At 30.7% G+C, this 22,158-nt stretch overlaps 5 protein-coding genes across 9 annotated transcripts; 2 read left to right on the forward strand and 3 right to left on the reverse strand.

Moving 5' to 3' along the window:
- Positions 1-74: 74 nt before the first annotated feature.
- On the reverse strand, positions 75-1,883 carry LOC138934645 (leucine-rich repeat-containing protein 59). Its single transcript, XM_070298613.1, has 6 exons — positions 1,476-1,883; positions 1,334-1,393; positions 1,134-1,256; positions 831-1,041; positions 560-763; positions 75-455 (listed from the first exon to the last, which is right to left on the reverse strand). The coding sequence occupies exons 1-6, from the start codon at positions 1,575-1,577 to the stop codon at positions 154-156; spliced, it is 1,002 nt and encodes a 333-aa protein (XP_070154714.1). The 5' UTR covers positions 1,578-1,883; the 3' UTR covers positions 75-153.
- A 435-nt stretch (positions 1,884-2,318) lies between these two features.
- Positions 2,319-6,330, forward strand: Nulp1 (Nuclear localized protein 1). Of its 3 annotated transcripts, none has more exons than XM_070298610.1 (9): positions 2,319-2,792; positions 2,882-3,258; positions 3,340-3,562; positions 3,801-4,054; positions 4,135-4,444; positions 4,548-4,841; positions 4,914-5,101; positions 5,324-5,383; positions 6,121-6,330. In XM_070298610.1, exons 1-8 carry the CDS (start codon positions 2,661-2,663, stop codon positions 5,349-5,351), a joined length of 1,806 nt encoding a protein of 601 aa, XP_070154711.1. In that variant the 5' UTR covers positions 2,319-2,660; the 3' UTR covers positions 5,352-5,383; positions 6,121-6,330. The 3 variants fall into 3 exon arrangements, with proteins under 3 accessions (XP_070154711.1, XP_070154710.1, XP_070154709.1); XM_070298609.1 differs by having other exon boundaries at positions 6,177-6,330; XM_070298608.1 differs by having other exon boundaries at positions 2,320-2,792; positions 5,324-6,330.
- Arp3 (Actin-related protein 3) lies at positions 5,744-8,152 on the reverse strand. Its single transcript, XM_070298611.1, has 6 exons — positions 8,001-8,152; positions 7,464-7,644; positions 7,063-7,377; positions 6,664-6,981; positions 6,360-6,578; positions 5,744-6,277 (listed from the first exon to the last, which is right to left on the reverse strand). The coding sequence occupies exons 1-6, from the start codon at positions 8,042-8,044 to the stop codon at positions 6,098-6,100; spliced, it is 1,257 nt and encodes a 418-aa protein (XP_070154712.1). The 5' UTR covers positions 8,045-8,152; the 3' UTR covers positions 5,744-6,097.
- A 2,717-nt stretch (positions 8,153-10,869) lies between these two features.
- On the forward strand, positions 10,870-13,886 carry LOC138934703 (UPF0764 protein C16orf89 homolog). 2 transcript variants are annotated; one of them, XM_070298717.1, is made up of 7 exons: positions 10,870-10,972; positions 11,289-11,387; positions 11,601-11,750; positions 12,196-12,494; positions 12,870-13,005; positions 13,149-13,251; positions 13,621-13,886. In XM_070298717.1, the coding sequence occupies exons 1-7, from the start codon at positions 10,870-10,872 to the stop codon at positions 13,757-13,759; spliced, it is 1,029 nt and encodes a 342-aa protein (XP_070154818.1). In that variant the 3' UTR covers positions 13,760-13,886. The 2 variants fall into 2 exon arrangements, with proteins under 2 accessions (XP_070154818.1, XP_070154817.1); XM_070298716.1 differs by lacking the exon at positions 13,621-13,886 and adding an exon at positions 11,048-11,144 and having other exon boundaries at positions 10,894-10,972; positions 11,218-11,387; positions 13,149-13,276.
- LOC138934704 (uncharacterized) lies at positions 13,333-20,769 on the reverse strand. Of its 2 annotated transcripts, none has more exons than XM_070298719.1 (5): positions 20,380-20,511; positions 16,290-16,362; positions 16,057-16,218; positions 15,543-15,696; positions 13,333-15,164 (listed from the first exon to the last, which is right to left on the reverse strand). In XM_070298719.1, the coding sequence occupies exons 2-5, from the start codon at positions 16,359-16,361 to the stop codon at positions 15,049-15,051; spliced, it is 504 nt and encodes a 167-aa protein (XP_070154820.1). In that variant the 5' UTR covers position 16,362; positions 20,380-20,511; the 3' UTR covers positions 13,333-15,048. The 2 variants fall into 2 exon arrangements, with proteins under 2 accessions (XP_070154820.1, XP_070154819.1); XM_070298718.1 differs by lacking the exon at positions 20,380-20,511 and adding an exon at positions 20,542-20,769 and having other exon boundaries at positions 13,334-15,164.
- Positions 20,770-22,158: the final 1,389 nt, after the last annotated feature.

Consider the following 22,158-nt stretch of genomic DNA (forward strand, 5'->3'; position numbering starts at 1 on the left):
TTTTATTTATTTTCTGATAAAAATAACTTTTCTTATAATATAATATAAAATATTAAATGCTTTATTGTAATGCAAATTGTTTTAATGCATTGTATAAATATCTTAATTTTGTTAATTTCCATAATTAAAAAAAAAAATAAGCGTCCTATGATTCTATAATTCTTTTCCTGCATTATTTATATTATTTTTGAATTCTGCTTTATAAAAATTGTTTACAACATCAACAATCACTTTAATCTGTGCATTCGTTACTTTTATTACATGTTGCAACAAATCTGTGGTGTGCTTATGATAATGTTTTAATGGCAGACCCGACAATGTTTGTGCATTCTGTAGAAACATGTTTGTTTCTTGTTCATAATACCATGAAAGAATTACCAACATTATAGTAAGTAACGAGCTAATTATAAAGAACCATAAAACCGCACAAGTAAGAGATCGATATAACCCAGTACCTGAAAAAGAACAGTAACCGTTAGTAGCTACAAAACAATTATAACATTATGCAAATCATAAATAAGATTCAAGAATAAAGATTGTAAACATGAAAATCCATTACCTGTGGATTTGTGTGATTTATGTGTACACATATTATCAGACATTAATTCTGTTAATTTTATATTATCGCTATTGTCTTGAAAGCTCTTGTTTTGTATTTGAGAATCAGTTTTATGTTCGTTTGACTTGGACTCTTTTTCTGCATTCTTTTTCTTCTTTTTCTTGCTCTCTTTCTTTGTATTTACCATTTCCTTTTCTGTTTCACCTGTGAAATACATAATATTGCAATCTTGTGCAAGATTTAAGCAATGACTATACAATATAAAATGTACCTGTGTTATTTAATCTACGTGATCTTTCCTCTTCTATGACAAGTTTAACAGTAGATAGATAAGTAACAATATTACGAGCGCATACTTGACATTCGCGTACATTACTACATGGTCCTGCAACACTGGCTACAGCTTCAGTCAAAGGGTTCTCTTTCAAATCCAACCACCTTAAATTCTTTAATTCACTTAGACTCAAAGGTAATCTGCTAATCTATAAATTGTGATGCATATAACTTTTTTAAAATTACAAACGTATAAGGATATATACAAATATGTAAGGATGTAAGAAAAAACTTTTTTTACCTTATTAGCATATAAATCCAAATGTTTTAATTGTGTCATCTCACCAAAATTTTCTGGAAGTTCAACCAACATGTTTCTGCTAAGATCCAATTTTACAATTTGTTTTAAAGTAACAAAAGTAGTCTGAAAAAGATCTTGCATTAATAATATTCTAACTAATATTTTTTGATTGAATAGAATTAAAATCTGAAGCAACGTACCGGTAACGAAACCAAAAGATTAGTTGATAGATTTACATTTGTTGCTTTTCTAAGAGACACCTGAAACACAATACATAAATGTCAAAATTTATAAATTTCCATAAACATCTAGTTTTTTTATAAAGTAAAGGGAGTTACTTACGATTTCTCGCACAGGTACTTCTTCCAGCTCGCATAAGCTGAGATCCAGAGTGTCGTCCTTGAGTTTATCCTTCACATCCTTCAGCTTCAATTTGACAGTCATATTTATCTTGCGAAATGCAGAGATCGTAGAAATGGAAAAAAAGAAAACCACAACTATTCCGCGTGTTGAGTAATATATGTATACGCGTTTTTACAATGCTAAATTACAAATTATCAATTAACCCCTTTATATATATGCCTTGCATGAAACAGAGAGTTTTTCGTACACCTACACAATACACGTAAGCAAATTATATCAGGCAACACTTTTGACATATGGGACGCAAGACCCACGTGGATGATGAACATAGAATCTATATAGGAAGTGATGGCTATATAGACTCCTTTGCGGAAGCAACTTGTGTAACTAATGCCGACAGCCGACAAGGATAAATATAAAAAGTATTTTTTTAATTATATAATATATATATGTAATTACATTAGTCGATATGTATATATAATATTGAAAAATATTCTTTTTTTTTTTTTTGTAATAATTTTTTTATTTTTTCTCTTGTAAATTTATTTATAATGTAATTTGTATTATATAAAATAATGTCAATTTATTTGTGTTTTTTTAATAATTATTTTCTCTTGTAAAAATATTCTTATAATTTTTATTACAAAAAAAAAATATTAGCTAAATTATTAATTTAAATTAATCAATATAAATTATATAAATTCATGTATGATATTTTAGTTCGATATTGATATCTCTAATCTCTCTGTGCTAATTTTTAATTATATTTGTTATCTTTTTCATAATCTTTTTCGTAATGAAGGCAAAAGCGGGGAGGGACTGCACCAATCAAAAACCGAGACTGCTTTTCCAGATTTTCCTCGAAGGCCTTCATCAGATAAAGAACTGCGTATGCATATGTATGCGTGGCTCATAATCGAAGATCGAATGTCGAAAGTGTGAACCAGATGAAATTGAGCGAATGTGTGTACGAAATTTAGATAAATTGTACATAAAGATTTTGAGGAGAAGAAATCATTATCGTGCAAAAACGAGATTTGCAAATTATTACAACCATATCTCGCATTAATTAGCATTCTCGTGATTGGGACGAAAAAAAATTTCAAAGAATCTGTTACGTGCTTTTTTGGCTTTTTTATTCTTTATATTTCCGAATAATTCGAAATGTCCACGCGATATATGAAAAAAATTTATGGCAACGACGTAATTCTCGAAAAGGATAACGACAGTGCGAGTGATACAGAAATTTCGGTGACCAGTGATACCAAATCCAAGTCTTTCAACGTCTTTGATGTGGTATGTACAGATATATGAATATATTATATTGTCATTAATATTTACACAGTCTTTTTCGAGATGACATTGATGATAAAATGTATCTGTAGTTGAATCAGAGCTGTGACAATGATGAACAAGGTATCAGCGACAAGCAAGAAGAGGATTTGGATACGAATTGTAATGAAAATTGCAATGATATAAAAAGTAGAAAAAAGAAGAAAAAGCGTAAGAAATTGGAGAATGAAAAAACCAGGAATCAACAACATAATGTGGAATGTGATGAAGATGAGATTGAGCGAAGCATATGGGAAGTAAACAAATTACTTGGAGAGCCGCTACCGAGTTGTAGTAATCAGGTTTTAGAGCCACAGTGGGTTAACAAAAAATCTAAAGAAGATATATTGATGGTGCAGCATAAACACTTGAATCCATATAATGAATTAAAAAGAATCTTTGGTAGTAAAACTGTACAAGCTGAGCGAAGGTATATACCTAATTATATATATTTACATGTGCACATGTATAATTTTTAAATTATTAATCGAAGGAAATTTTATTTTCGTAGCAAAAGAAGAAATAGAGGTCGACACTTAAAAAAGACATGGTTGGTTTGTCCACGAGATACTTGGCCGCCAATTGGTAAATCTGGATTAACAATGTCCTTGGATTACTCTATAGAGACCACGGGGAATGTACAGCATTTTGTATATGAACACAGCACTTCGTACAAACAGATACAACTTAGATTTTTACAAGCTGTTGAAAGTTTAAATCCAGAAAACATAATTGTGAGTGAATATGTAGTATAATGATATTAGACTTCTCATATTATATTTCTTTGATTGCGTTTTACTTATTAAATATAATATACACTGAGGAGAACTCTAACAAAAATATTTTTTATTTATATTAATACACACAAATTTATTTATAGTGCATATATATATATATATATATATATATATATATATATACACATATAAATGTTAATACAGATTATTAATTATTATATTTATTATATTTCAGAGCATAATAAACATACATTCTTATCATGTAGATGCTCTCCTGCAGATAGCTGAGCTATGTAAATTGAGCGAGGATTTACCAATGGCGGCGGAATTTATAGAACGGGCTCTATATTGCTTAGAATGCGCGTTTCATCCATCTTTTAATGTAACAACTGCACAGTGTAGATTAGATTACAAGAAACAACAAAATCGCGCACTTTTTATAACACTTTTCAAACACCTTAGTTTTGTTGGTGGAAGAGCTTGTTATAGGTAATGTTATAACATATATACATTAGATTCAAGAGACACTTGAAACAAAAAGATGAGAAAATTTGTATTAAAAATTTCAGAACAAGCTTGGAATTTTGTAAATTACTTCTGTCATTGGATCCTGAAGGTGATCCACTAGCAGTGGTCTTGGCCATTGATTTCTATGCCTTAAGAGCTAAGGAATATGAATGGTTCGTAGAATTTTGTAATTTGTGGGAAAGTTCCAGAAATCTAACTCAATTACCGAACATAGCGTATAGCCTGGCATTCGCTTGCTTTCGTTTGGGAAATAAAGATGATGCTGATATGCTCCTGCAAAATGCTCTTATCATATTTCCAGGTGTATTGATACCCTTACTTGAAAAGTGTAGTATACAAACAGATGCTAAGGTATTATTATACCATAAACAAATTTTTTTAGAGATTACGTTTTCTAAAAATCCAAAACAATATAAATATGAAAAAATTAGTACTTGAATATTTCATTTATTAGGTAATGCATCATGATTTTTTTAACTCTAAAGCTCAAGCTAGTACATCACCAGCTTTAGAAAAACTGCAGAATTTATACATAGCGCGTAGCTTCCATCTCTGGAAAGAGGCAGATACTTTACCATGGTTAGAGGAATGCGTGCATGCTGTGCTAAATCGAATCGAGTCTAAAGATGAATATATCAAGTACTGTCAAGTAAAGCGTAACAAACGCTATCAAGGAAGGTTACCAAAAAACATTTTAAGACACATTATATTAGCAGACATGAAGGAGGTCATAGTGAATGTCCAGGAGGTAGTGTTCTATATTCTACAAATTTGTCGTAAAACAAATTAATTTTATTAAAACTCATATGATTCATTCTAGATACAAAATGAGGGTCCAGTACTGTCACACGATCCATTACCACCAATAGACAGCATTGATATTTATAAGAGACCTACAGCAAATGACAGAATTGCTCAAAACAGTTCGAATTTTCTGTCTCTCTTTTTTTCTTCGCTATTCACGGACATCGATGGCGCGGCTGCTGCTTTAAATGGTTTAAACATATTGTAAGTACACATACACAACAAAAGTAAAAAAATAGTAGTATCAAGAAATAGAATTGTAATATTTTTACTATTCCGTGTTGTAGTTACATATTTTCTCACAATTTAAACTGTTTAAAATCAATTCTCAAAATTACATATTATATATATTATAAACAAAATTTACAGCATCATATATGATTAAGGATGTCAGATGATATTATTCATAATTATTTCTTTGTTTAGTGAGGAGAATGATGATCGTGCACAATAACTTTTCCTTTTATATGCATCAACTTCATAATGGTAAGCAAACTTTACAAAACGTGCAGTTTTAAATAATATATACAAAAAAGAATCAAGTAAATTAGTAACATACGATAGCTTAACAAAGATAAAAAGATAATTTCAGAATTATTGGATTTTTGATGTATAAAGAAAAATTGCAATCTTAATTTTTTTTTAAATAAATTTTTTAGATATTATATGTAATTCATTATGATATAATGATATTAAACACACGATTATTGTAATATTTTCATAAATGTGCTATTAAATTTGCGTTTACTTAAAGATTTGTGAAAATAATATGATGAAAACTATATGTGTGTATATATATATGTATATACATATATATATACACATACACACACATATATATATTGCAGTAAATAAAATACACAGTAAATTCTGTATCCATTTCATAAACTGTATACATGTATATACCATGTAAATTTATAAATGATCATTATATTAAATATAAAGAAACAAGAAGACATTAATTTCTATAATAGTCATATACTCAAGTCACACACAGTTTCAAACATATGACGTGATTCTATGAAAAGAAATACAAGAGATTATCCCTTTGTAAATAAGTCGGAATAAACAGATTATCTTTTTATTACATCTAGCATCATATAAAAAGAAATAAATTATCTGATATTTCTCTTGCATTTATAAATGACAATATGCATTAAAAATGATTTCAATCAGCGTACTTCTCTCGTTTATTATCTCTTAAACCATACTATGGAACACAGGATTATAACGACAAATTCCAGGACCATATTCTTGATAAGCCTTCTTTGTGTGACAGACCGTATAGAATTCTGGATCACTTGCCAGTAACGCGCCACCATACCATACAGCGCAACGCTGCTTGTGATGTGATATCACACGAACGTCTATTGGTTTTGGCTAGAATATAAATGTGGTTTAATAAACATCAAGTATTATTATACTTAAAAGAATTAATACTGTAATATTATTTGATATTCACCGTAATATGGCTACCGCTTAATGTTTCACTAAGCTTAAGTCGCGTGTCGACGATCTTCTTTATGTCACGTTGTAATCGCCTACCGAAATCCTTGAACATGGTAGAGCCGCCCGATAATACAATATTACTATATAATGGTCTTCTGACATCGATTGGGCAGTTTTGAATTACGTCATCGACGATTTCATTGAGTGGCGTCGTGAAGTCCGGATTAGAAAACTTGAAACATTCATAATACAAAAAAATAGACATGGTTGCGCAAAGTAATTTACAGTAGTTGTATATATATATACATTTAACTTACTTCGGGATGGAAAAATATTTCTGGTCCAAGAAATCTTTCATATCCAACGTCTACGCCAAAAGGATTCTTGGTAATACTGTTAATACCGTCATATTTTTTAATATACTTTATAGGATCGCTATCATATTTGGCGAATTCTTTCGATATATCCGGGCATATATAACAATATTTCTCTTTAATTGACTTGGCTGTTTCTAGCGATTGCTCAGGTGGTATTCCAATTTCTCGTTCTCTCAATAGACTTTGTATAAAATAGGTAATATCACGACCAGCAATGGGAATGTGTTTTATACAACTTCCTATAACGAAACCTTCTGCCTATGAAAATTCAATATATTGTCAGATCTGATAAGTAAAATTTTAAAATAAAATATATAATGCAGATTCATATATACGTACTACTGGAATTACATGAGTTACACCATCTCCACTATCAACAACGACGCCCGTTAAAGTACGATCTTCGACATTCTTAGCTGTCCACGAAGCTGCTAAAGCAAGAACAGCTTGTACAGCTATATAAAGTCCTGGTACATTGAATGACTCAAACATGATTTCTGCTGTATATTCCCGATTTTCTGGAGTGTTTAAGGGTGGTTCTGTTAAAAGAAAGTAATGATCTTCAGGTTCCGATCTGAGATATTTGAAAATGCATTGTTGCAAAAACTTCTCCATCAAATCCCAATCCTCCACTAGTCCATGCCTCACAGGATACTGCAGATTAAGAATCAAAATGCATATTTCAAATATGAACCATTGGAAACGATCTTATTTTGAAGGAATATTTTGTAAATAAATACCTTAACTGAATATCCGGTGGCTTCAAAAGCCTCATCCCCGATGTAGGCATCCAAGTCCTCCACACCCTTTGTAATCCTCCTCGCATTGTTATCACCAACCTTAGCTGTTTCCTTGATGGCAATCGCCGAAGGTATGGTCAGCTGAGGCTCCTTATTGCCAGCAAATCCTAATTTCGTGTATCTGCAAGATAACGATTATTAACACAATCGATAATTATACTCGAATGGGAGGTATCAAACGTGTTAATCATGCGTGGGTGAATATATTTTTACGCGCATCGATGTGATTTACCCTTATATACATGAAAAAAAAATCTTATTTTAGGAATTGGTTACTAAAGAGATCTATGTATATGTATGCACATGTAATACGTAAATATATGTACATGAATCGTCGAGAAGGCGCGGTTTACATTTCTCAGAATGTTTATCTGAGGCGTGTGTCATCGGTGACAGTCGGCTTCTAACCTGATTGGCACCACCCTAAATTGGCCGTTCGCCCTAAATTCGTTTTTTCACTCTCGGAGTCGCACTTACCCTGTGCCCACGTCGATGACGCACGCAGGTAGACGTCCGAGCATGATTCCTGACCCACTAATAAACCTTATCTCGATGAAACACACCCGTATCAATACCGATGATGGTTGGGAATAACCATCAAACCACCATTTACCAACACTAGTACCTGTCAACACTCAACACTTGTCTATGAGCGCGTTCAGGAGACACACCGTTGAGCATCGTCTTGTCAACACTCGACGTTGATTTGTTGGTTCTAGAAGTAAGAACCAATCACGTTCGATTGTTACTCGTGTCTCCTGAATGCACCCAATACCAAGTGTCTCGCAGCGCACCTATCGTCACACTGTGTATCTATTTAATAATGACAATTTTATCGACAGTGTTGGCAAAAAATAATATTATAAGGAAGTCTCCATATATGTAAAAATGCCATCTTTAGTCCATTCTCATGCTACATTTTAGTTCTATGATAGAAACTGACCGCCCCTACACACGTGCATTACCTGTATATTATTTGTAAAAGGATATAGGACTATGTTTGTGTGGAAAATCGAGAGAACTGTCAAAAACAGCGGATAATGACGCAGTTAGTATTATCATAATATTAAATAATATATTACAGCTGTATATCTTTGTAATTTTGTTTTACGGAATTATAATTGCCAAGAGAGTTTGTATGAGAATCTACTTAAATTAAGATATATAATAAAGGAGAAGAGGTTAACGAGTATATGACCGCCAATACAGAATTACTTAAACGATTATCGATAAGAATTTATTGAATCCTAGATGTTTAGGAGCATAGATTGAATCACCATTGACAGTTTTATTTTTTGTTGTTTCGAAAAATTCAGTTTGGTGGAATATGTAACGAAGAATACTAAAATGTGGCATTGATGCAATCACATCTGTAAAAAAGGACCTAATGGTCGTGCGAAGGATGCCTTCTGAAATTTTCCTGGGAAATGGTGGAACTCTACATCGTTCTTTGATGTTCATATTGAAACTTGGCTGGCAGTCAAGATTTCGTTTGCCAGTACTTCTGGTCATTGTCTTTGTCGCCATGGATTACAGATTACAATTAGAGATAGAATTTGGAGACAATGCAGATCAACATAATCATTTATAATTTGAAGAAAGAAAAACAGATAGATAATAATTTGACATAAGACTGTTACTTTATATATTTAACATATGCATATAATGCAAAAGGTTTAGCAGTGAAAGTATAAAATATGAACTATATTATTTACACAATATCAAGAATGTAATACATATATGAAATGTTGACAAATGTTAACTATTGTATCATACATATTTTATAAGTGCATGTCTACTCATATATGGAATTTTTTGCTCAGTACTTGCCAATTTGCAACGCTTGTACTTTTGCTGTCATTGCATTTATCATATATGAATTTAAGAATTTTGCGTCTTATTATAATATATTTATATTGAATACATGTACACTATTTAAGTTAAATTTATGATTTCATTACAAAAATAAATAGTAATAAGGGGACGGATTTAGGTTTACTTGTTTTGTGCAAGGCTGTAAGATAAATTTTTTCTAAGATGTAAGATTTGACGTGAATATCAATAATTTTCACAAAAAGTTATATATTTTGTGCTAAAATAAGGCAATTATTTATTTTGTAATTAATTTTTGTAAATTGTATATATAATGTAACATGGAAGTTATGTTATGAATAAATAAACAAGAAACCATTTATTTTTTATATTAAAAATTAAGCGTTAAAAAAATTCTTCTACTTATAATTTTTTAAAGAAAAATATATTTTTATTTTTTTTTATTTTTAGCAGAGTAAAACAAAAGATATCATTGAATTGCAAACTAGAAGTGTTTCTTTTTATAAGTTTATATAAATGCTTATGACTAAAAATTACTGATTTTCATGTAATCGAATATTTCTCTATGCTGCTTTAACGTTATTTTAGTTAATATATATTATATATATATTAAAGTAATACATTTTTTGTGCTTTAATATTATTCATCATTGGGAACAATGATTACTAATATTGATGTTTACGTAAATCTCAAGTATATTCTATCATAAAAAACGGTTATCTAAAAAAATTCATCGTTTATTTAGAAACGATGAAATTCGACACTTAATTATAATTATATTATTTGAGTAGCGAGGAAAAATCATCTAAAGAAACTTTTTTATTTGTCATCTTTTATTTCAAGAATTTAAAAAAAATTTTTTTTATATGTGTAATATATTTTTTTTCTTATCTATCATTTAAAAACTTTATAATTAATTTTTTTTTTTTATACACAGGAGATGTTTAAGAGAAAAACACTATTTTACTTTTTAATGTTTTATTTAATTATTATTATTTGTTATATATTTAATATTTATTATTTATTATTATTAGCACATTACAAGTTTTATTTTTTTTATGAAGAGAAAGATATCTTTCTTTTTTCTTCTCTCTCTTTCTCTCTCTTTTAGGATATTTTATGATAAACTCTGTAATTATAAATTATTATGTATACGCGAGATAAAAAACCAAATACGCTTTTTTAATTCAATCGAGGTAAGCTGGGAATAGAGATTGAATTTCTCGTAGGTGGTTGGGAAGCCACGATAATCCAGCATGGTCCCCTGGAGTACGCTTTTCCTGTCAGGATACGTCTGACTTATGAAGAAAAAGTGATACCACGTGTTCTTGCATCCGATTCGTTTCGGGAGCGCGCAACATACTTTTCCTTCGATGAAGAAAAAGCGGTCGACAATAAATTTCATCGAACGTTTAGTTTACTCGGTGTTCATTGACACATAGTGGGGGACTAGCAGGCTTTATATAGACTGTGCGAACGGAGTTTATCGTTTTTTCTTCGTAGACGCGTTCCGATGGAAAGTAAAATTGTAAGATTTTCTAGTGTTCTCGGGATCTTCCTTGTGTTCGCCTACTTTTCGTTGCGAACCAAAGCGGAATTTAATCCCAAAAGTTTCGGTAAGTGAAAATTTAAGTTAATTTAATTTAATAAGTGAATTAATCATATCAAATTGGAAATATATGTGCATAAAGATGCGAGTGTCGAAAACAGGGTATCCCAAGTAAACTTAAAAAGGAATTTCATCCGATTCAAGATGTTATTTCAAATGTATTCAAGATGTTTCAAAAGGTCAAGACATACATTGAATTTGTTTTGCTTCTTGTTCCGATTATGTTTAATCTTTTTATTACACGTACTCCAGCATTAGGAACACAACTTGTCGAAGTGTATCAAATAATTATAGAATAATGAAATGTATATCGACGTTTGCAGAACGAAAATTAATTGCCTTAGATAAGGTTCTCACTTACATTAATGACCGACCACATCAGATGAACGTAGACGCCACGTTTAGCGTTACCTTAAGCAAAGGTAAAGAATTTCTTCGTAATTATATTGGCAATTAGTATTAATTTTTTTTTTTTTTGCAAAATATCTAACAACTAATTGTAAGAGACAAAATATGAAGCTCTGATCATGCGAGATGCTTTAAATTTATAAATTTTATCAAATATACAAAATAAATATTTTTTATATAATTTTCTGATTAAATTTGATGATTACACAATTTCTATATTGAAATAGTTAACTTAATGGCGGCACTTTTTCATGAGAACGTACAATATTTGGAAAGTAGATTCTTCATCGCACTCAAAGAAATAGTTGTGTTATCCAATATGACCCGAAAAAAATTGATGAATAACGTTGTCCCGGAGAGCGGGATCGAACTTTCGCGTAAGTACATGCATAAAGCGCACGTGAAACGAACAATAAAGAGTCTGCTCTTTACTATATTTTACTTTACGCATTTTCTGTATTTAAAATGATAACGCTTATTTCAAAGGAGATAAGAAAGAATGATACATAGAAAAATGTAAAAAGAAACGGACTCAGAAAATGCTAAAATAATTATCTTCAATTATTCTAGAAATAGAATAGAAAATTTACAATAAAGTTTTTATATATTCTTGTATTATAAATGTAATAATTGATATTGTACATTAACATGTAAGTTGAAAGAATTAACATTCTTTATAAGAAATTAATTCAAATTTAATTCTTACTTTATATCTTTTTAATTATTCGAGCATGCATTGCTAAAAGGCTTTTTCGATCGTCGATTAATGATTAGCAAATAGTATATCTTGTGTCGAGTTTCGTGAGATACAAAGTTTTACAGTGCAATCGACTTTAAACAATCTTACCCTCTGGATGAGACCTATATGGTGGACAAGGATCTTTCCAAAAGATAGACCCATCCCCAACGAGGAATTAAACTATACGCAGGTCGTTAAATCCATTCGAGAAGGATGGCCAAATGAAACAGAAAGTGATCAATGTTTGTTCAAAATTACGCGTAGCTCTTTAAACGGAGAGTGTCAAATTCCTCAGACTTGCGCCGAAGCATTGATAAGGAATGATGACTTTTCGGGTTACTCTCTCACACATAGATTGCTTATGATCCAAATCGCTGAAAGAGTAAGATATCAAACAATATAATAAAGGTTTCTATTATTAATTAATTTTATAAAAGATATTGTGTGTGCTTGACAAAGAAAAGATCTCGAATTATTTCTCCAAATTTTACATTTTAATATTCATTTCTCTGATTATGTATCTGATTGAAGTGTTCATTGTTACTTTCAGATGTGTGAATGCTAAATTATTTTTATATTTTTAATTATAAATATAAAATATTCTTATTATTTTATATTTATATATTTTGTTTACTTATCACATATTGTACTTTTATATGAGAAAATAATTATTTTTTTCTTATACATTTTTCTGTACATTTCCATACAAGTTGAAATAATAAAAAGAATGAAGTTCCTAAACGATGGTCGGTTTTAGTTTGGATGTCGAGAGACTGCATCGTTGCCATTTTCATACTTGGTACCCGCATTTTGCGCCAGAATTTTTCAGGATCTCGTTAATCTTGAAGCATGGAATTTTCCAGACCTCGGACGAGATCTCATGATTGAGCAAAGTACGCGTATATGCAATGAAAATATATTATATGAATGAGATAAGAATGTAAAATAAAAAATGTTTTGCATCAGATAAATAGAATAAAAAAATGAAATAAAAAATGTTTATTAAATAAACTATTTGTTCTTATTTTTTTTTTAGTTGTTCTGTGCGGTATGGAAGGTTATTACGAATTTCTCGATAAACATTACGAAGATTTGATATTAAGCTGGCCTCATCGGAGTGGTTGCTTTAACTTCCAAGGGTGATTTATACGTTACAAATATATATTTATTGATGAATACATTTAAATTATATATAATTATATGACACACTCACTATGATAACATAATTATTAATTAAATTTAATTGGCATATAATGTATATTAGAATTATAATATATATTATAATTGTGCATAATCCTGCGAACTAAAAGTATTATATAATTATAAATATATTATTACATAATAATTATATAATATACATATATCAAAAAATTTAGATTTACACAATTATATTATTATTGAAATATTTATTATATATTTTGTAATGCATTACAGGCTACGTATATATTTACATATCAAGCATTATTTGCATAAAAAGCACGAGATGAACATTATGTTAAACGTTTCAGATTTTCTGAGGAGCATAAGATGACTCGGCGATCGTCATCAATAACCGATTTTGGATGTAACAATCATATAACAGGTCTTGCCGCTGCGAGTCTTTCCTTATTGATCCGAGAAAATATAGAAAATGAACTTGGCCAATAAATTTTCCTATTTTCAAGAAGCGTTTTCTTATCAAATATTTATTTCCATCGCAAATTTAATTTTTTTAAATTAAATATTCTTATATCAAGAAGAACATACACGTGAGATCGCCTGATTAAAAAAATAATCAACTTATACTGCTAATGAGAAATATTCAACTGATCGTATTTTTTTAAACAAAACGTGCAAAAAATGTATGCCATAAAAAAAGATCCTCGAGAATATTGTGCAACTATCAGGATTGTAACACATGATACTGGACGAAAAAAGGAAATAATCTATACTTATAATAAATAATATTAGAGAAGACAAAAGTTTGAAATATGGCACATGTCGTATAAAAAAAGAAAAACGAGAATAAAAGATTAAACTCAAGTATGTGAAGACTCATTCTTTATAATAATATTACGAAAAATATTTTATATTTTATATTATATTGTTTGATTATATGATAATTTACAAACTCTACCTCTTATTATTATTATTATATTGGTGATCTGAGTATGGCAGTGTTTTTTTTCATATTATAAAAAAAAAACAAGTTGTAAACTTATAAGAACACGAGTCAATTGGTCAATTCATTAGTTCGCTAATTATCTAATCTTTCTCTCCACCTCTGTTTTCATTATTTATAGAAAATAAAAGTATATATATAATAATCTTTGCTTATATACATATATTACTTGATACTTAATTTAATAAAATAAACATTTATTTTAATTAATTATAAATAATTAATTATAAAAAAAATAATACTTAATTTAATTAAAAATATATGAGAAACATGTTTTGTTTTTTTTTGTATATATAAGCAACTTAATTTTTTGTTATTGTTATAAATTTGTAAATTATAAGTTAATAATTTCATGTAAAAGACTTAAAATGCTATAGTCGTTTGAAAATAAAATTCTTTAAAGTTATAATATTTATTTGTCAGGAGAGAAATAATTATATAAAGAAAATAAATACTGTCTAATCTAAATAATGCTCGCTTATTTTACTATAGGCTATGGGATGCTTTTACGAAACATCCGATCATCTAATTAATATATCGAAATATATCGTGCTTTGGTGTACGAAAAATAAGCTGCGCAATAGATGAATATATCTCTATGCGACTTTATTAATATATAGATTCGCGAAAAGTACGCGAAAGGATATATTCCTATGTCTCGTCTTGCTTTTACTCTCTATCTCTTCTACAATTTATTATATAAAATAAATTGCGATTATGTATAAGAAAAGATTAGGTTTGTAGTCGCGCAACCGATTCGCATTCGATTCTTTTCTCATGGTCGTCGATAATTATACGGTTTTCCATAGGGACCCATTCTTTTGCTCAATTTCTCGATCCTCAGTTCTTGAAAGTGACTGTACACCACCAGCCACATGTACGTATATATCACTGTAAAAAGATCAAAAGCAACATTAGACAATCTGTTGGATATTTTCATAAATATTATATAATATTAATTTTTTTTTAATACAAAAAGATGTTTGTGATTAAACATAACTGATTTTTGTTATTTACTTTATAATCTTTTTATAATTGAAATTATTTAAATTATATTAATTTTAGCTATATAATTATAATATATAATTATATTAGTTTTTACTATTGATACAAATTAAGGTTCATATATTCATTCATTAAATGGATGAAATCTTAAGATCATCTTAAATATAAAGGAAATAATTTTCTTTAAAATAATATATTTTTCCCTGATATGTATTATTGAAGGTCTTGCGGTTGCATTTAAAGCGCGATTGATTAAGTACTCACCGACTGCAACTAGACCGAGGATAAGCCAAAGAAGACCGGTGAGCACATCGTGATTTATAAAGAACACGATCGCGTTATAAAGGACACTCACAAGAAGGCCGACGGCCAACATTATACCCAGGACAACCCATGGTAGCATCATAAATGTATTTTTCTGCAAAATCAAACCGGAATTATATGAGTGTTACGTTACTTGTTCAATCTGAAATATATTACATTTTATGTAAAATATACATAGTTTCACATAATGAATATATTAAGATACAATATTTACTAGTGATATGTAAGATATATAAATGGATATTTTGCATCAATAATTTTATTTATTATATTTATTAATTCTATTTTTTTTATTTTATTTTATTTATTTATTTATTTATTTATTTTTTTTAAGAATTTAGAACAATTTTTTTATGCAAAAAGTTTTAAATTATATTTGATGACTTTTCATATATTTTGCAACTTGATATATAAGTCCCTGACATTTTTAATTACAATGCAAATATTTTCTTACCTTTATAGTGCCGATTACGAGTAGCGTAGAGATGAGGATTGTCATGCAGAGATTGATCGCGAAGATGATCTTTACGGTCGTTTTGTCCAGGATGTCGATGATTATCGTTTTCCATTCTACGTTCGCCGTGAAGATCACAATTAAAGAAAGCACGGCGAGCACCTGCACGAAAAATTTATGTAGTATTGAATCACGTAATTTAAAAAATATATATTAATGATGGGGTTACTTACGATTCCGCATACTCCGTTAAAAATTGTTCCCGTTTTCAGGGAACAACATCCGCAACACGTTGTCAGTTGCATCCTGAAATGGAGAGAAACGGTGAAATTAAATTCTACCGAAATAACATAATGATATAAATAATAAATGTATTATTTATCCCTGCACAAACATAATTTTAATACATAATTGTTTCTTAATATAAATTGTACTCTCTTTTATACTAAATATGATAGGCATATATCTTATAAGTTTTGAGAAATCAGAAGCAATGTCTACTGACGAATAATTAAAAAAAAAAAAGATATTAAAAAGAGATTAGCGAGATATGACAATGTTTTCTCTGATTGTTCGTTTCTCTTTAGAAACATCGAAAGGGAAGAATAAAAGAAAGCTTCGCTTTTGAAACAGTTACTATTGCCTCGTATACTTTTCAAGACTATCTCGATCGAAATAGATGCCAGAACGATTCACATAATTCTGTCATAGATCTGCCACACCCGCACCTCACCCACTTAATCCCAAGATGACGTAACCCGGTGAGTTACGGAATATTGGACGATGATGCGACGGGATCTCATTTTCGCCCTGACATATCGCAACGTCATGAGCAAAGTTAATTCGTGTTATATTGAAAATAAGGGAAATTTAGGTCATTGGCACGTGCGCGCGCTCGCGCCTATTTTAGATATACTTAAACGAGAATCGCTGGCTCGCGCGTTGACCTTCCTTCCGGCGTTTATTATTTCATCGGCACTCGGGGAATCCGAGATCCGGCCACGGGGAGGATAAACACGAGATCCGTGCGAAATAAACGTATACGAATGCACGACGTTACGTATACAATAATAAAAAAGAATTTATAAAATACCACGCGCGTTCTTCTTTTTAAAATTATTTTCCGCGTCTCATCTCGATAAGCAACCGCATAATCAGTATTTATTTTATCCAACAAACGCTGCATACGCGACATTTGCGTGCATATTTAATTCGAATATTATATATATATATATATATTGTTATATTTGATATCAAATCGTACTTCGATCGAAGGCTCGCGAAGCATTCTCGCGCTTGTCTCAGGAAATCGGCCAAGATCGTCATGGGATCGTAGCTGAAGACGCGAAGGAGTTCGCTTTCGAGGTCTGCCGTTTCCCAATAAGGTAACGTGTCTCACGGTCCTAAACTGTTCTCGCGAGCTCTCTTGTTCACCTCGCGCGAGCGAACAGAGCTTATTACGTCACCGTCGCGAATGATAACCGGTCGCGATTAAGATTACCTTGATAGTTCACGGTGAATTAGCGTTTGTACTTGACCGACACTTTCTTGGACGCTCGTCCGAGAAAGATTTCGATATTAAACGTACCTTGGCTGTCTCATCGATTCTTATAATATTAGAAAGGAGAGAAATTAAGAAGCTTCTTGAAAATTCCAGACAAAAGAAGCAAATTTATTAAGTGGTGGAAAAAACTATTTTCATTCAAAAGACTTGAGGCGTTAAATGGAATGATCGAATGGCACAGTTAGTTTAGTAAGGGGAAATCATTCCGTGTCATGTCAGACTGGTATAGCGCAGAGAATTTCTGGCATGTTTTCTAAATCTTCTTGTAAGTCAAACTAAACCGGTTTTATTCGACGAAAAATTATTTTACGTATGAAAAAATTTTATATAGATTTCTGATAAACGCATAATTAACGGTGACTAAGTAATGACAACTTTTGACATTTTGTTTTTTATTGCAAAAGATTCGAAGATCCTCTTCAGAAAATGTCTTTAAAAAGACTTCAATTATCTGTCGCATGTAAAAGAGTAGTTCTTAAAATATTGTACATATAATAATATAAAGTTGTGTGTCCATTATAGTAGAGAATAAACTTGCTGTTGCTTGTAAATGCATCCCGGAAGAGCGCACTATGCACTGCTGAAAGGGCGGTTCTATCCGGCTCGCGCAAAAAGGGATTACGTCACTACGCAAGAGATCACTGTGAGCGATTCTTTTCAACAAGAAAAATGTTAATATCATAAGAGAGCATTATGCAATCCATAATAACTTCAGAAATTTATATATACTTATTAATTATTGATAAAAATTATTAAATAAAATATTATTTTTTACATTCTTATAATTTATATATAATAATTATTATTAAAAATATATTTTACATACATACATAAATAAATATATATATTGTATATATACATATATTATATATTTATTTATAGTATATATATTTTTAATTAATGTATAAGTACGTCTAATTTCGTATTTTATAATTTTTTTTTAGAACAAAAAGAAAAATAACGTCTAGTTAACGTCTAATGACGTTGATCCACAATTATATTTTCAAGTGCGATACATATGATGTGCGACCGTGACGTCGAATGTTTATCATGCTCGGAATATGTACTTATGCGTAACTGATGAAGATAAAAAAAAATTCTTGCGGAAAGTAACGTGGTGCGATCGACGCGAATACAATTGGAGCGTTTTGCATACGGAATTGATGTTAAATTTAGGCGGTGAGTAAGCCACGCGCAAAAAACGCCGGTTAAAAATACACAATACTACTTGATAGGCCCGTTACACCTACGGCAGTATCGTTTTTCTTGACCTAGATATACAATATATACGATTGATCAAGAACGAAAGGAAAGGAACGATGTTCTGGGGAAATATTTCGCGCGTACTCATACATTTGATGTCGAATTAATATAAGAAAGGGTGAGGCCTTAGAAGAAGAGTGAAGAGAACGAACAAGATCGATATTTTACGACAAACAAATTTGGATCTATTTTTAAGAATATTCTCGTGTCCATCGGTTTTTCAACAAGATTTTGTTTTGTAAAAAAAAATTAATCAATTTTTAAAACACTATTTTATTCTTAAAAGTATATGGTAGTAGCTTATTTACGGAAAATATTCTACAAAGGAGATCTCTAAGATAATATATTTGATAAATTTCTGTTACACGCGAATATGAAAAAGGTAACAATAAGGAAAATTATTCGATGAGAAAATATAACAGACCAAAAAAAATAATTTTTTTCAAGACTGATAGTAAGAAACTTTTGTTGTCGTCATTTTCTTCACGCGCAATAAAAATATTTGAGTATACTGTTTTATATGCTTATCTTGTGTATTAATTTATTTATATATTTCAAAATTTATTTTAATATTATCATATATATATATATGTATTATTTTTTTATGATTTTTTTAACACGTTGCACTGTGTTAAAAAGTCATCAATGTTTACAAACTTTTTGTCGAGTTATGTATCGTGCGAGTCTCAGATTTCGCTCTAATTACGTGAATAAGTCATTATGCGATTCCGTAAAAGTAATCCCGCGTCATCCAGTGTTTACGGATGCGAAGAATGCCAATGCCAAACGATTTTCAAGCACAACGCATATGAAAATGCACTAACGTATGCCACGTGATATGTTATGCGTATGTTTACGAGCCACGTGAGCGTTTAAAACACGTTGTACACAAAATTGCTCGTATCTTATTTTCATACTTCGGTCAAGCAACCAACGCGCGCGGCCTTCTTTTAAGACTTGTCGAACTCAAGAGTCTAGAGTACAGAGTTTCCTGTGCTTTGTGATTCCTTACGAATAATTTTTCCGAGGTCGAAGAAACTTTAAAGAACATCTGAGAAGATACCTTTTTTTCTTTTTTTCACATCACAGTTGCTTTATTTTAATTAAAAGACTTCTTCTTTAATCAAAATTGGACGAGTTATAATAAATTGTACTGCTCTAAGTGTAGTGTTTTATTAAATTAATAATCAAAAATTTTTTTATATTATATGTATATTTATAGAAATATTTTTATAAATCTTTTTTATATTTATATTTATAAAAATATTTTTATCATTTTTTTTTATATTTATATTTATAGAAATATTTTCATCAATTCTTTTTATATTTATATTTATAGAAATACATATATATATATATATATGTATGTGCACATGTAAAGTGAAAATAAAATCTTTTACGCGATTGATAAATCGCGTTGCCACGCAATCATAAACTATTACAGCGCTATAAAACGCTATGAAGTAAAATAACCGATTACGTCACATCGGAGCTACCTTTGTTATAAATAATTTAGCATTCACTTTTGATTAATCCGTGAAATTTTATTACGTCACACGACGAGCACTCTTCGGCTTGCATCTATTGTAAATCGATCTAACGCCAAATGTCACATCGATTCTCGACAGGAAGGTATCGCGATTCTCACGCGTACTCACTTCATCTTGGAGCGATCTCTCGCGGATTCTCCTCTCCCGTGTTCGATCGCTCAGGTGCACGATCTAGGGAAAATGAAACGATGATGGATGATGAATGCTGAACAGACGAGACGAGATTTTTATATGGAAATCGCGCGCGGGTCCGGATCGCGCGCGTGTTCCGCTCGCGATAGGAGATGACCAGAAACTGTGCCAAGAACAGCGCGCGCCAAACCGCGATGGTATACACCTACGACAGTGTATATACACCTACATCGGTGCTTGGTGCTACCACACACCGGCACCCATAAATCTGTACAGGATCTGTGTGTGTGTGTGTGTGTGTGTATGTGTGTGCGCTACCGCGACTTACGCGGACGGCATATATCGCGTTGGAGAACGCGAGGAGAGGAGATCGCCGGGGCTCTTGGTGAACGGGCGCGATCGCGCTTTTTATATGAATCGTTTGTAAGATCTTACGAGCCCGCGCGAGCGCGCTCTCTCTCTCTCTCTCGTAATAAGCAGAGTGTAACCGTCGTTCATCAGCTTCCCAAGCGTTTCATCTTTACGTCCGTCACGCGAAAGCCCTCATCCGCGTTTTGCGTCGCAGATGAGGTTGCGAGTTTCCCGATCACGATCGTTAACTTGGCGTGATGAGTTTGATGGAGTGGAAACTTGATGGCTTTTATTCGAATTCTTTTAATGAAATTTTATAAATACTGCGAGGAAAATTTTTTATTCTCGTTTGAAATAAAATATTCTTAAAATATCTATCTTTAAAATTTTCCGTGAAGACTTCCATTTAAATGCAAGAAGATAATTCTAAGAGATTGCAAAATTGTAATACGCATTTGCGAGGTCAAGAGGGGAATAAAAATATTTCTTAGAAATATCACTGAATCATTATAATGATCGCATCGACACGCAAGAGATGAGTAAGATTATTTTATATAAAGTGTAAGTTGACACACGTGTAAAATATAATTTACCGAGTATTATGCATAATTAATTATATTATTGTTATCGCATAGCATAATATTTCCGCGATAAGGTCTCGAGAAAAAAGAAGCTGAAAACAGCTGAGGAATTGCGTTTATTAGTTTGCGCACGTTGAGCGACCTCGTGATAACATTATAAATCAATTGACATTGCCGCTATATTTGCGTACATAGATAATGAGTAGTTTTACACACACAACGCTATTCTATATCTCTGCATGTCATAAGAGTGCTCGTTCGAAGTCCGGCAAGTTTGTGTCGAAAACTATAAACTGTCACAACATTGCGGATCAGCTGTGGAGAAAGGAATAACAATATAATAAGCCTTTCTTTTCCATTATTTTAAAAAAGATATTGAAATGTGGAATGTATATAAAAATGTAATAAAAAAAATATTTTTTTTTTTTTTTTTTTCAAACGTATACATATGGCTTAAATTTAGAATAAAATTAAAAAACTGGCAAATAAAGAATCATAATTATATATATAATTGATAACGAAGATAGTTTATCTCTCCTTTAAGATACAGTGATGTTAAATCGGTTGCGGGTTTTCAGGCACAAATCGTAATTTTATTGTACAAACGTCAAATAGATATTTCTTTATTTCGTAAATATAGGATCTCAATTTTTTAATTTTT

This window comes from Polyergus mexicanus, unplaced genomic scaffold (genome assembly GCF_030449975.1).
Source record: "Polyergus mexicanus isolate NDT 795.1 unplaced genomic scaffold, iyPolMexi1.0 SCAF_7, whole genome shotgun sequence".
NCBI classification, from domain to species: domain Eukaryota; kingdom Metazoa; phylum Arthropoda; class Insecta; order Hymenoptera; family Formicidae; genus Polyergus; species Polyergus mexicanus.